Here is a 12,821-nt window from a genome sequence, read left to right as displayed (position 1 = left end):
CAGCCTCCCTGTGAGGATAGGGGGTTGTTGTAATTGCACAAATAGGGAAACCGAGGCAGAGGCACTAGCCTACAGAGGGGGAGTACAGAGCTTGTTTGTTTAAAAAGCTTTATATTGGAATTTAAACGAAAGAAATAATGGTACGTTTCTGTTGGTCTAGGGAAATGTAAAAGCTCTTTTTATTTGAACCACTTGAAAAGTGTGGACCCGTAATCCAACAGGGCCCCTTTGCAAATAAATACACATGGGATCACCCTGTGTGGGGCGAAAGGACAAACGTGTGATGTCGTATGAATGTGGCTCAGGGGAAGTCCTAGCACTAGAGGAGGGCCAGAGAGGGCTGAGGCTGTACAGAATGTGGGCGGAATTGCATTCTCACAGCCAAGCTCATCTGATTGTACCCTCTGCCTGGCCACAGATCATGCCTTCCTAGGTGCTGGCCACTGGTGGAGGTGGGATACAGAATCTGAAGGACCCAAACTGCCTGATACTGGATGGAAATTCCCAGGTGTTTCTTCCCCTTCTCCCATCTTCCCCCTACCCCAAAAAATCCCCCAAAACAAACACAACACAGCCAATGCAAATTAACTCCCCAAAGCAGCATAACTGAGGGTTTGTCACAGAAGGGCTGCTGAGAATACCTGATTGTGGGCAGAAACAAAAACAACCTCTGCAAAATTCATTGCACTGCTGCGGGTTGGGATGTTTTCCTCCTCTGCCTGTGTGCCCGAAGCTGTGTGGGTTAGTTCCTAGCCATGTGGCCTAGCGCTGAGATAGCTAGGAACCAAGTGGGGCAAGTTGTAACTTGCAGGAGGACTCTGGTGCTGAGGAGTTGTTGATTAAAGGAAGACCTGTGGGGAGAGGCTTGGTGAGTAACTCTGAGCTGATGCGATTGGTCATAGTCACTTCCTAAGGGGTGAGTTTTTGGAAGTCAGTGATTGTTAGCTGCTGGCTGGGGCTCCTGGTGGGTCAGTGGCAAACAGGTTTGTGCATGCAGGGAGCTTGGCAGAGCAGACGGTTTGGTGGGTTGATAATGTGTATTGACATTGATACGAGGTCAGGGATAGGTACACCAATTGTGAGCAGTGCCTAAGGGCCTGTGAAGTTTGTGGAATCCATCGGTCAAGTCTATGAAGGATCTGTTGCATGTAGCAAAGTGAGTGAGCTCTTCAGCAATGCCCAGAGCCCCTGTTCAGGATCTATGGAGAAGCAGAACACCTTGATCCATGAGACGAAGGGGTCAGGAACTGTGGCAAGGGGAGCTCAGGGTTTAATGCTTTTCATCCCTGTTTTCTTTGGCATTCTCAGGAGCGTGGGGCAGTTTGGTGGGGTGCTGGTGCAGGGCTTGGGGAGCGGGAGAGGAGAGGCAGGAGGCGCTGGAGCGGTAGCTGGGGAGTGGGTAGGCAAAGCAGGCAAGTGGAGGACTGTCACTCCTGTTTGTGCTCAGTGGGGCCCTGACCTGCCTGAGGCCTCTAGATCCTACTGTAATAAAGTGTGATGTGCTAAATTATATCAAGGTTCGCACTCGTGCTCTTGTCTTCCTCCTCCCTCAGCTGACCTGCAGAGCATGGGAGTCTGCTCTAGCGCTCAGCCTCAGAGCCTTGTCCTTCAGATCAAGCTGCAGAGACTTGCTCTGAGCTCTGGAGGTGCCCAGTTCAATACTGGACAGTGGCTGTCGTACTTCTTTTTTCTTAAGCATTTGTACAAATCTAAATAAAGAGACAGCTTTTTCAAAAGCTCTTGTGCTTCATCCCATCCTCTCTTGGACCGTGGGAGGCCAGGTTGTGTCGTAAGTGGAAAGCAAAAGAGATTGCAGCCCATTTATAAAGCTGCCTGTTCCCAAGTGCTCTCCTGAGGGCTTCTCGCTGTAACTCAGTCACACTTAGTGGGCGGGATGGCTTTTACCATAGCGCTCTCACCTGCTGTCGGTAGGACCTTCACTTGAACGCCCCCTGCTAAACGGAAAGCCCATTGCTGGCCATTCGAGGTACTCTGTGCGAAAGCTTTGCTGTCCTCAGGGGAGTTGGGGCTGCTTAAGTGTGTGATGAGTTTGGCTCTGAGAGAGAGAGAGTGTGTGTGTACTTTTGCATAGGAAAGTGTTGCATTTTCTGTGTTTTGAGTGCTTTTTGTGAATGTAATCTTTAAACGTTTAATTTACTTGGGCTTCTTTTTTTCAGCAAGAAAAATGAGATTAAAATACCACTTTACATCTAATTTGAGCATGTTCGATCACAATTCTACAGTTAGAATTGCAAATAGCTCTAAAGGAGGAAAAGTACATATGCTTTTAAACCAAAAAAATGACGAAAGTTTTCTAAAAATCACCACTTTTGGCCCAAGATAAAAGCTACAGTATAATCATTTATTTACATAACAGTACCGCTCACGGGGCCCTGTTATACTAGGTCCTATGCAGACACCAGTTAGAGGCAGTCCCTGTGCCAAAGAACTTACACTGTAAATAGACAGATGCAGGAGTGGAAACAGAGGCAAACTAACTTGTGCAAGGTCACACTGCAGGTCAGTGATGGAGATGGGAACAGAACCCAGATCTCCTGATTCTCAGCCCTGTACTCTGCCCCATTTAAGTGCAAAATATTGTGGTGATTTATGTGAGGATGACATAAAGTTTGATTGTAAGATTCCATGTAATACAGAATTACAGTGGAGTGGGTGGCTGGGGGGTGTCCTAAGTCTCTCCCTTCTAAACACATCCCTAGTATCAGGGGCTGCAGGTTGTACAGCTATGAATGTTCCAGGCGTTTAGTGTGTCTCCCTTTTTCACACAATTGTTTCTGTTGATGGGTTTCTTAGTAGTTTAATTGAGGATTCAATATCATCTATTTGTTTACTGTAAGGTTTGTGGAAACTCCAGGCCATTTCTCCTGGACGGAGAGTTACTACCGATCCACCATGTCCCAGAGCTCGCAGACAAGAGAATTCCTCAGTCCAGAGGTTTTCCAGCACATCTGGGACTTCCTGGAACAGTAAGTACCAGCAGACAGAGACTGCTGCAGACGGGCATTTGGGGGGCAGGCTGTCAGTGCAGCTCAGAGAATTGATGTTGTAGATTCCAGAGTCCTTTGTGTCTAGGTGACTGCTAGGGATCTAGCCAAGTCCGTGGTGACTCATGGTTACCGGGTGGCCACTGGGGGCACTGAAGCGGGTCTCAGTTTGGTTCATGGCGGACAGATGTCCATTTCACAAGTGGCACCCTTGACGGGCTCGGTGGAGAGGCTATGGACTGGTTGGACATGGGGACATGCTTTTCCCCCTTGGGGGAGGCTGAGGGAACAGATATGAAACAGATGTTAGTCACGTGGCCAAACGCACGGCTGGGAGATGCTCGGACACCATGGCGCTGAGTGCGATATAAGAACTGGGAGGGAACAGAACTGGGGCGCTACGCACCCTCAGCAGGGCAGGCATGTCTCATCAGGTCAGGGTTGAGGCAGGTTGATGTGGGAAGTTTGGGGCAGTTGCTGGGCAGAGCTTACTTCAGTTCTTGCAGGAGTGACCTCAGCTTTTTTTGCTGATCCAGGGTGGAAAATGTTTTCGGTGTCCTCCCCCAAACGGCTGAGGCCTCCCAGAAAGCTGAGTGGCACGGTGATGTGGCTCACCCTAGACCTAGGGCCTAGGGTAACTGCCCTGCAGGGCCCTCCTTAGGGAAAATGGTGCCCTGGGTGAACTTGTACCCCCGCTGCATCCCCTGGGCTTCCATCCCTCCCTTCAGGCCCCGCTGCCTACCCCCTCCCCATTGCCACAAGCTCCCTTCTGCAGCTTCGCACCCCAGGCCTGCCTGCTCCTAGCCTCTTGACCACGGCGCCCTGGGCAGTTGCTAGGGTCGCCCACTCTGACTGAAGTTATTCCGGGAGATTTTTTTTCCCCCAACATGACCTAACGTCAATAATTGTACTGTACCTATTAAAATCTCCCAGATTGCTTTCAGTAGTCACTGGGAGATTGATGCTGATTCCGGCAGACTTCTGGCCAATCTGGGAGGGCTGGCAGCCCGAGCGGTTGCCCACCCATCATGGCGGCCCTGCCACCCTGCTCATCCGCCCTGCCTACTAGATTTCTTGAAGTAAGCCCATCAGTAACGTCCACCTCTCCTTCCCTCTGACTCCTCCCCACAATGCATCTGCTAACCTCTAGGTGCTGTGCTGAGGGGAGGGAAAGATTTCAAGGAGTTCCTGGTCTCAGCCAGGTTGGGAATCATGAGAACGTCCCTTCTCCCCCAGTATTGATCCTTTGGTCCTAACCGGCTCCAAGACCTGCAGAGAGGAGGGGAGGAAAGTGAAGAAGTTTTAGTGAAACCTTCCAGGGAGGTTTGGGTTGGACTTGGGTTTCATTGGCATGGGGTTTCTGGGGAATGAGGGAGGACTGTGTCCCCTTCTTGACACCCACTGTTAGCTATAGCATGGTGAGAGGAAGGTTTAAATCCTCTCTTGCTGGCTTTGAGCTCCCTTATTTCCCCCAGTGGCTTAACAGATTTGCTGCTCATTGCTTGACTCCACGGGCAAGTCCCTTCAGTCCCAGGCCGGTGCACTAGCCACAGTGGCTGCTATTAAGACTGTTGGCAAACACTCATGCCTTATCTGAGGGGTCCCTGCTTTCCACCATACTTGGCGTAGGGGTTCTCGGTGCTACCGGCTGGCAGACACTTGGCTGTTGGGTGAAATTCTGGCCCCACTGAAGTCAAATGGGAGCTTTGCTGTTGATTTCAGTGGAGTCAAGATTTCGGTCATTGTTTTAATGACTCTCTTTTCTTCCTCTTAGGCCGATATGTTCAGTTCAGCCGATCAACTTGAACTTCATGGACGATACCTCAGACAGTGGCCCTACAAACAAAATAGAGATCAGTATGGATTGTGTCCGGATGCAGGATGCGGATGGGAGCGACCCCATGTGGGTGAGTCTGTGTAAGCCTTTGCTCTGGGCCCTGTCTATGCTGCGGCAATAGCCCTGGTTCTGAATGGTGGCCTGACAGGCCTGTGGCTAACCCTTGGAGGTGCTCGCCCTGTGAAAGGCCTCGCTCCCCAGCGCTGATCTCAGGAGCCAGCTCTCTGCACCTTGCCTGGTGGCCCTACTGGTGGAGATGTTTGCATTTGCATTCTGTGGTGCCTCTGCTTTGAAGCATTGCTGAGCGAGGGGGGCAGAGTCTGGGAGTGCAAATGGAAGGAAGGGCCAAGCAAAGCAGGTTTTGGAGGGATCGGAGAGGGAGCTCTCTGCAGCCCCTCATTCTTGCCCTCCAGCCAGCTCCTGCCTCAGGCTCTCTCCTCTGCTTACAGCGCACTTATGTGGGCTGAGGGTTTAAACACTGGTGGCTGCCGGTATCCTGACTACACTGGTGCCTTCACCAAGGGAGCAAGGCTAAAGGAGCGACAGCAGGAATTCTTTAACCGGACAAGCAGGGTAGTGCAGACACAGCCTGAAAACCTGGGTCCCTAGCCTGGTTATTGCTCCTCCCCTTCCCCCATCCGGACAGGCAAGAGTAAACGGCGATTCTAATGAGATTTGGCCACCGCTGTGTTTCCCCAGCATGTTTGGTGGTGACGTGCAGGGGAGGCCTTGGTGGTGGCTGGTGCTTTCTCTTGGCAAGCGTTCTGGGGGATGACTGTTCCATGTGTCGCTTTACAGGCTGGAGAGGGGGGTCGTAGCGTTTGCTGGCCGTGCCCAGCTCCTGCTTCTGCAGTCATGCCGTCTCTTCTCCTGGACTAGGATGTTCTGTGCCAAAAGTTTCCACACGAGCAGTTCCTTTTTTGTTACGTTGCAGCTTGCGTGTCTTTTCCCCCCTGGACGTATGATTATTGCCAGAGCCAGCAGAACCAAGTTCTCCACCCCCTGTATTCCACCCACAGAATCCATAACAGTTAAGTCACAAGATCATTAGGATATTTATAGGCTGATCTTACAGGTTTCTAGTGCTGCAGCAGTCCACCATAGTGGCCGATTCGCATCCTGGCAGTGACCATCGTGCTTGTAATTCAGAGGCATGAGTCAAGGACCACAGGGGTTTCCAGGCCTTGTCTACTCCAGGTCTCAATGCTGGAAGGTAGAGGGATTGTCCCATCAGGGAGGGTACGTGTCACAAAGCCCACATGGAATGGAGATCCTGCCTCTACCAGCCACGAGGGGGCAAAGTTTGGCTGTTTCCGTGAAAGGTTGCAGGGGCCCCAAAAGGTTGGACAGTTCTGGTAAAATGGTGCCCTTAGAAAGTTCCTCCAGTCTGAAAGACTCTCCCTGTTCTATGGGGATTCCCCATCTATAAAATGGGAAATTTCGTTAGAACTAAGCTGGTGGAATTGCTTAAAAGCATCGGCTGTATCTTTGCCAGCTTCCCTCCCACATCCGACTGGTTGAGTTCCTTGAGGCTTTGTTACAGAAGCCTGCGCAACTCCGCTTTCTGGTGCGGCACTGCGTTAAGGTGACGCTGCCCTGAGTCCTCCTTCCAAGCCTCCCTCTCCTGTGTGGTGGCTCACTGCAGCCCTTTGGAAAATCCTGTCTCCTGCTGGCTGAAGAGCGTTGCGATTGCTGTACACAGTGCAGCCTTCGCTATGATTTGGTTTTCTTGTTTTGGGTGGCTTTGATCTCTCCACCCTTCAGGGCACATATTTTCCAAGCTGCACTTAGGGGCTGGGTTGTGTGATTTTTCATTAATGTTAACGAATGTCACGGGGATACATCACAGCACAGAGCTTTGTTGACAAGCTGCTTAATGTAATTCCGTGTAACTTGGTGCGTGGCTGTTGGTTCAAGCCCTTTAAGTGCTGCGTGCCCCTGTGTTAATTTATTAATGTACCAGAGTCTTCCAGTAAAGGAGAACAACTCCTTCGTTCAATCAAGTGTTATACAAAAGGCTTTACAAAGGAAAAAATGCATCTCAGACCTGTGCAAACAGCCTAGTTTTAAAATAGGGAAAGTTCTTTCTCCCTCTCCCCCCTGTAAATTAGCAAACAACACTTGACGGGTGACAATGCCGCATTGCAGAGAACTTGGTGTTTGCTTTGCTGTTTCTGGGGCGTGCGGAGGCTGCAGCTTGCGCTGGCAGAGAATGTGTAGCCTCGGGGCAGGTGTTTGCCATTGTTATGTTTAATCTGAAATACCTTCTAACCCTGTATCTCCTCTCTTCCTGCAGATAGCTGCAGGGCAGTAGTTCTCCTAGCACCTGTCTCTCGCGTAACCTCGGCCATGTCACCTGAAGACACGAGGTGCTCTGTGCATCTGATCGGAGCGAAAGGGTTGAAGAGGGCAGATAAACACAAAGGAATGTTGTAGTGGCGGAGGTGCCATATGCGACTAAGCTTAAAACAGAGCGATCTTTAATATATTGTCTTATGGGAAGATAAAGGCCAGCTTTCTGGCTGCAGCTAAGAGATTTAAACTGGGGCAAAGTAAATAGATAAGGGCTTATCCAAAGGCAACATCTTTCATTGACTTTCCATGAGCTTCAGAGGAGGCTTCTGTCTTTCTGTCTTTTACATGTAGCTTATTAGTTTTTACTCCAATTAGAATTCTAAATTAGAAGCACCATCATAACACTAGGGCACTTGGGTGCTGCAATAACTAAAAATCTCATTCTTTTACTCTAAGGCTTTCCGTCCAATTGGTTAAATGTGGGGTTTTTAAACCAGGGATAGGAACCCCTGAGCCCAAAAAGGGGGGGGAGATACAGTACAATAACTGCCCAGAGCTCTGCTGTTTTTAAAGTAGTCTGTCTCTAGTGCATGGGACTATTACTCTTCGATATTGTTTTAAGGCGAATGGCACCTCTGGTCTTGACATGTTCGCTAAACAGACCTGCAGGCTGACTGTCTGCTCCCAGGGCTTTCTGTACTGTCGCTGTGTCCCACCAGATGGGCAAAGACTATTAGGATAGTTTAACAGAGCTGGGGGCTTTGGAGAAAGATACAAGGCCCTGCCTAAGAGAGTTGCCCATGTAAAGTATGCACATGGCACGAGGTGTTTGGGTGCTAAACAGAGAGGGGCGGAGTAAGGGGCATCATAATCCGATCATGTGGTTACTCAGGATAGGTGTGTGCCCACCTTTGTGGGGAAGTTACTAAAGAAATAAGCAACTTTTACAGTGTCACTGGAGAGGAAGGATGGTTCAGTGTTTAGGGTGCTGTCTGAAGTCCTGGGTTCAATTCCCTGCTGTGCTGTAGACTTCCTGGGGGACCCTGGGCAGGTTGCTTACTCTCTCTGGGCCTCAGCTCCGCAGTGTAAAATGGAGATTGTCGCACTTCCCTAGCACACAGGGTGTGATGAGGATAAATCCATTCAAGATTGTGAGGCACTTGGGTGCTATGGCAATGGGACCGTAATAAGTCCCTTCGATAGCCAGGGCATCCCAGAAATGCGGAGTTTTAAGGCGGGATTTAGATGAGAAGGGGGCTGGCTGCGCTGGTCCTGCCAAGATGCCACGCTTCATACCTTTCTGAGCTTGAACGCTAAGTCTCCTCCCTGCTGTCCTGCTTCAAAACCAGCAGTAACTCCTCTGCTTGGGCACAACCAAGCTCCCCCGAGACTGAGTCCTGCCCGTGGGGGCCACATCGGGGAATGTTTTGGGCAGAGGATGTGGATTCCTAGGTGCTAAAGCCAGAAGCGACTATTATGGTCATCCGGTCTGACCTTCTGCATTACATAAGCCAGAGAATTTCACGCAGCGATTCCTGCATCCAACCCAGCACCTTGTGGCTGAACCAAAGCAGAACTGTAGAGAACAGAATTACAGAGGGGGCAAAAATTCTGACCTGGACTTTCCCACAGCTGGGATGTGTTTGTGTCCCGTCTGCGAATGGAAAACCAGGGAGCAAGCCCTGTGTTGGTTTATGTCAGTCGGTTGCGTTTGTAATCTAGTAGGGAAACAGAAAATGGAGAGAGATAAGGGGGAAAAAGTCCTCTGTTCCCGGTGGCAGCTGGTTGCAAAGGAAGCGATGTCTTCTCCCGTGAAACCCAGACCTCCCATTCTCCTGCTCTGTTTTACAGTAGAAATGCCCTGTTCTTGGCATGCTTTTTTCAGAGATGCTGGTGACCAGGGCTCTGCTCAGATGAAAGGGAGCTGGAGGTGGCAGAGAGGGGAGCAGAGCAGGATTTAGGGGGTTGGGTGTGAAATAACTCAGGTAGCATCCCTTCCCTTCCACCCCCTTCTGTCTTGTGACTGGGTGCCTCACAAGCCCCAAAGGGAATGTCCTCCTTTCCCCTGTGTTTCTAAGACCCACAACTCACTTAGGTTGGGAAGTAACACAGTGGAGCCAAAGCTTGACTTCCCAAGAGGGTAGGAGCGTGCGGAGATGGGGGGACAGGGGATTCACACTCTGCCAGGCATTCAGTACGGATGGGTAAGCAGGGAGGATGCTTTGGCTGGTGGGTTGCCCGCATGTTTCCTGTAGAGCAGAACGCTGTAGCAACCACCTCCTTCCATCTCCTGGGTCGAAAGCCTCCCCTGAGAGGAAAGGCTGTAGCTTGTGTTTCATCTGGACAAAGCCCGCGAGAACTGCTCTGGCATCGTTCCATCATACCTTGTGTAGCAGGAGTGCTGGTGGTATCTTCTGTCAGCGGCTGCCTCGGTCTATTGCTCACAGCTAAGAGGGTCGTTCCCCTAGCCCGCATGCTAGAGACCTGTCTCTCTTCGTGCTGAAGGCCCAGCTGGGATCTCTGCTGCTCACTGCAGGGGCTGGGCTCCTCATTACAATTGCCCCACATCCTGGCTGCACCTGGCAGGGACATGAGAGTGCTGATCATAGGTTGGTGTCTCTTGGATGTAATGTTGCTTCTCCGGTCAATTGGCCAGTGGCGTGCTATCAATGGCCTTTTGCTCTGATTTGTCACCATTGCAAGGAACTAGGAAACTTTATTGATAGACACAGACACATGACCAAATGCTTCTGAGCTACAGCATCATGGGCGCTCTAGACCAGCGGCTCTCAACCTTTCCAGACTGCTGGACCCCTTTCAGCAGGCTGATTTGTCTTGAGTACCCCAAGTTTCACCGCACTTAAAAACCACTTGCTTACAAAATCAGACCTAAAAATGCAAAGATGTCCCAGCACGCTGTTACTGACAAATGGCTGACTTTCTCCATTTTACCATGTAATGATAAAATACATCAACTGGAATATACATATTGTACTTGCGTTTCAGTGTCTAGTTTACAGAGCCATACAAACAAGTCGTTGTCTGTATGAAACTTTAGTTTGTCCTGACTTTGCTAGTGCTTTTTATGGAGGCTTTGGTAAAACTAGGCAAATATCTAAGTGAGTTGATGTACCCCCAGGAAGATCTCCGTGTACCCCCAGGTTGAGAACCACTGACCTAGACTATTGGGGAGCTCTCCAGCGGCTGGTACACCATCCAGGTAATACCGGTCTCTCTCTGGAGAACTCCTCTAGAGAACTGTCTAGCACCCAGTTTGTCATCTTTCTTTGAAACAGCTCACTCTTAACCTGGAAAAACTACTGTTTCCACCATAGCCCTCGAACTGGGAATTGGCCAGGGGGTCTCTTCTGAGGGCACTGATAAGCTCTACCCACTGGCAGCATGAGTGCTGTTTGAGGTGATGTAGCTGGGGAAGGTGAGTTTATGACTCCCTCTCCCTCCGTGCACATACCTTCCCTGCATGCCCCTAAGCTAGCCTTCCTCCTGCGTGGGCCCCTTGCCGAACCAGTTCAGCAGAATGCCTTTCTACCGGCAGTCTCCTTGGTCAGAGCTTTCTTAGCGGGTTCAAAAAAAAAATCCCTGTTTTTAAATCCATCTTCCAGCCTCTGTGGAAACCAGGCTTTACTGCTGTCAGAATGGTCTCTGCTGGGCCTTTGTGCACGTGTTGTCAGCAGAGAAGTTTTTTTGCAATTGCAGTACCTTGCATCGCATAGTCCTTGACGGTTTGCTCGCACTGTACATTCTGCCATACCTGCAATAAAGGGCTTGTCTATGCAGCAAGTAACTGCGCGGCAAGCCAAGGTGGGAATCCACAGCGCGTCAGCTTCCTGCACAGCAACATCCCATGTGGACGTTGCTACAGGACAGTGAAAGTCGCAGACTGAGGCTTGCTCTTGGGTAGCAAACTGTGCTCCAGGGCTCTTTCGCACCCTGGCTTGCTGCGCAGTTACTCGCTGAGTAGACAAGCCCAAAGAGAACTGCTGCAAAACTCTCCTGGGATTTACCCTATAGTAACAGGCCATCAGTTCCAGGGTCTTCACACAGTGGCCTGTGCATCTTCCCTTCCCCTAGTCTTGCAACCTGTTTATATGGACTGTGTTCCTGGCTAATTGCAATGCTGCATCACTGGTATAAGAGCAATTGGAAGACTGGTTAGCAAACTAATTGTAGGTGCAATGTGGGATTGTGGATGCAGCATGAGTAGGATTGTAGCCGTTAGAGTGATGGGGGGAATGTTTAAGTTGTTAAGTTTCAGGGTTAACACCCATTCATCTCAATGAGAGCGGTTAACCCCCCCTCCTAGAGATTGTTTCCCTCTCTGCAGACTCTCTCAGCCAGCAATAGAATCATAGAAGATGAGGGCTGGAAGAGACCTCAGGAGGTCATCTAGTCCAGCCCCCTGCTCAAAGCAGGACCAACCCCAACTAAATCATCCCAGCCAGGGCTTTGTCAAGCCTGACCTTAAGGATGGAGATTCCACCACCTCCCTAGTGAACCCATTCCAGTGCTTCACCACCCTCCTAGTGAAACAGGGTTTCATCAGTTCTTGTTTAGAAGGTTCCCTTAGGACGGGGTGGCCAACCTGAGCTGGAGAAGGAGCCAGAACAATGTACCTGGCCAAAGAGCCACAGTAATACGTCAGCAGCGCCTCTTGCCCACTGGCAGCCCCGCCGATCAGTGCTTCCCCCTCCCTCCCCGCACCTCCCGATCAGCTGTTCCGTGGCGTGCAGGAGGCTCTGGGGGGGAGGAGCGAGGGCATGGCAGGCTCGGGGAGGGGGCGGGAAGGGGTGGAGTGGGGGCAGGGCCTGTAGCAGAGCCAGGGGTTGAGCAGTGAGCACCCCCCAGCACACTGGGAAGTTGGTGCCTGTAGCTCCAGCCCCGGAGTCGGTGCCTAGACAAGGAGCCGCAGGTTGACGTCTGAGGAGCCGCAGGTTGGCCACCCTGCATTAGGAACCCAAGAAGCTTGAAAGCTGAGAGTTTTGTGTTAAGTTCTAACTGCTGTAGTAATTAGGTCTGCCAGAGGGGTACTGGTATGACTTACTGGTGCAGCCCACCTGGATTGATTTCTGAACTCCGCTGTTGATCAGTTTATGGCCTGCAGAAGCCCATATGATGATTATCAAAGCAAGGTAAAATGTACCTTGCTGTACAGACAAGTAACAAAGAAGCCAGTCTCTGCCCTACACGTCAGGCAGGATTCAGGAGGCAACAGATACTTAACTTTAAGCACATGAACAATCCCAGGGACCTCAATGAAAGTTAAGCACATGCTTTAAGTGCTTTGCAGGGTAAGAACTTTAGCAAGTGGAAGACGGAGGGCAGCTGACAGAGGTGTGAGATTGAAGGGCAAAGGGGAAGTGACTGTATACAAAGAGGTAGCTGCATTCTAGGGGCAGCTGGCTAATACAGGACATACACCAATTGGCTCCAGGGGGCATGTCTGTATTGCAATAGTTGACTCAGATGTGATGTGTGCTTCGAGGGGCAGCAGTTGAAGCTGCTTCATCACAAAAGGGCACTGGAAGAGAGAAGCATTATGTAGCACGACCAGCATGATGGGTAGATGAACCCAGATGGCTTGTGTGGTCCTCTTTTTCCATCCCTAAACATTCCGGGATTGACCACGGAAGGCTAGATGGGAAGCTTGCAGACCGTTCAGACGT

General features: G+C 50.6%; 1 protein-coding gene across 2 annotated transcripts in view; it reads left to right on the top strand.

The window, feature by feature from the left end:
• The first annotated feature begins 2,872 nt into the window (after positions 1 to 2,872).
• The window catches only part of TP63 (tumor protein p63), a 106,994-nt gene continuing 97,045 nt past the window's right edge, over positions 2,873 to 12,821 (top strand). Inside the window, exons 1-2 of one of the 2 annotated variants that reach the window (XM_074963354.1) lie at positions 2,873 to 2,987; positions 4,780 to 4,912. In XM_074963354.1, the coding sequence (XP_074819455.1) occupies positions 2,914 to 2,987; positions 4,780 to 4,912 (207 nt within the window). In that variant the 5' untranslated portion in view covers positions 2,873 to 2,913. The remainder of the gene's footprint in view (positions 2,988 to 4,779; positions 4,913 to 12,821) is intronic. The other variant, XM_074963355.1, reaches the window with a different exon arrangement.

Source organism: Natator depressus, chromosome 9, assembly GCF_965152275.1.
Source record: "Natator depressus isolate rNatDep1 chromosome 9, rNatDep2.hap1, whole genome shotgun sequence".
Lineage (NCBI taxonomy): Eukaryota > Metazoa > Chordata > Testudines > Cheloniidae > Natator > Natator depressus.
The sequence above is the reverse complement of the archived record's forward strand: the minus strand, read 5'-3'. Positions and strand labels throughout refer to the sequence as shown.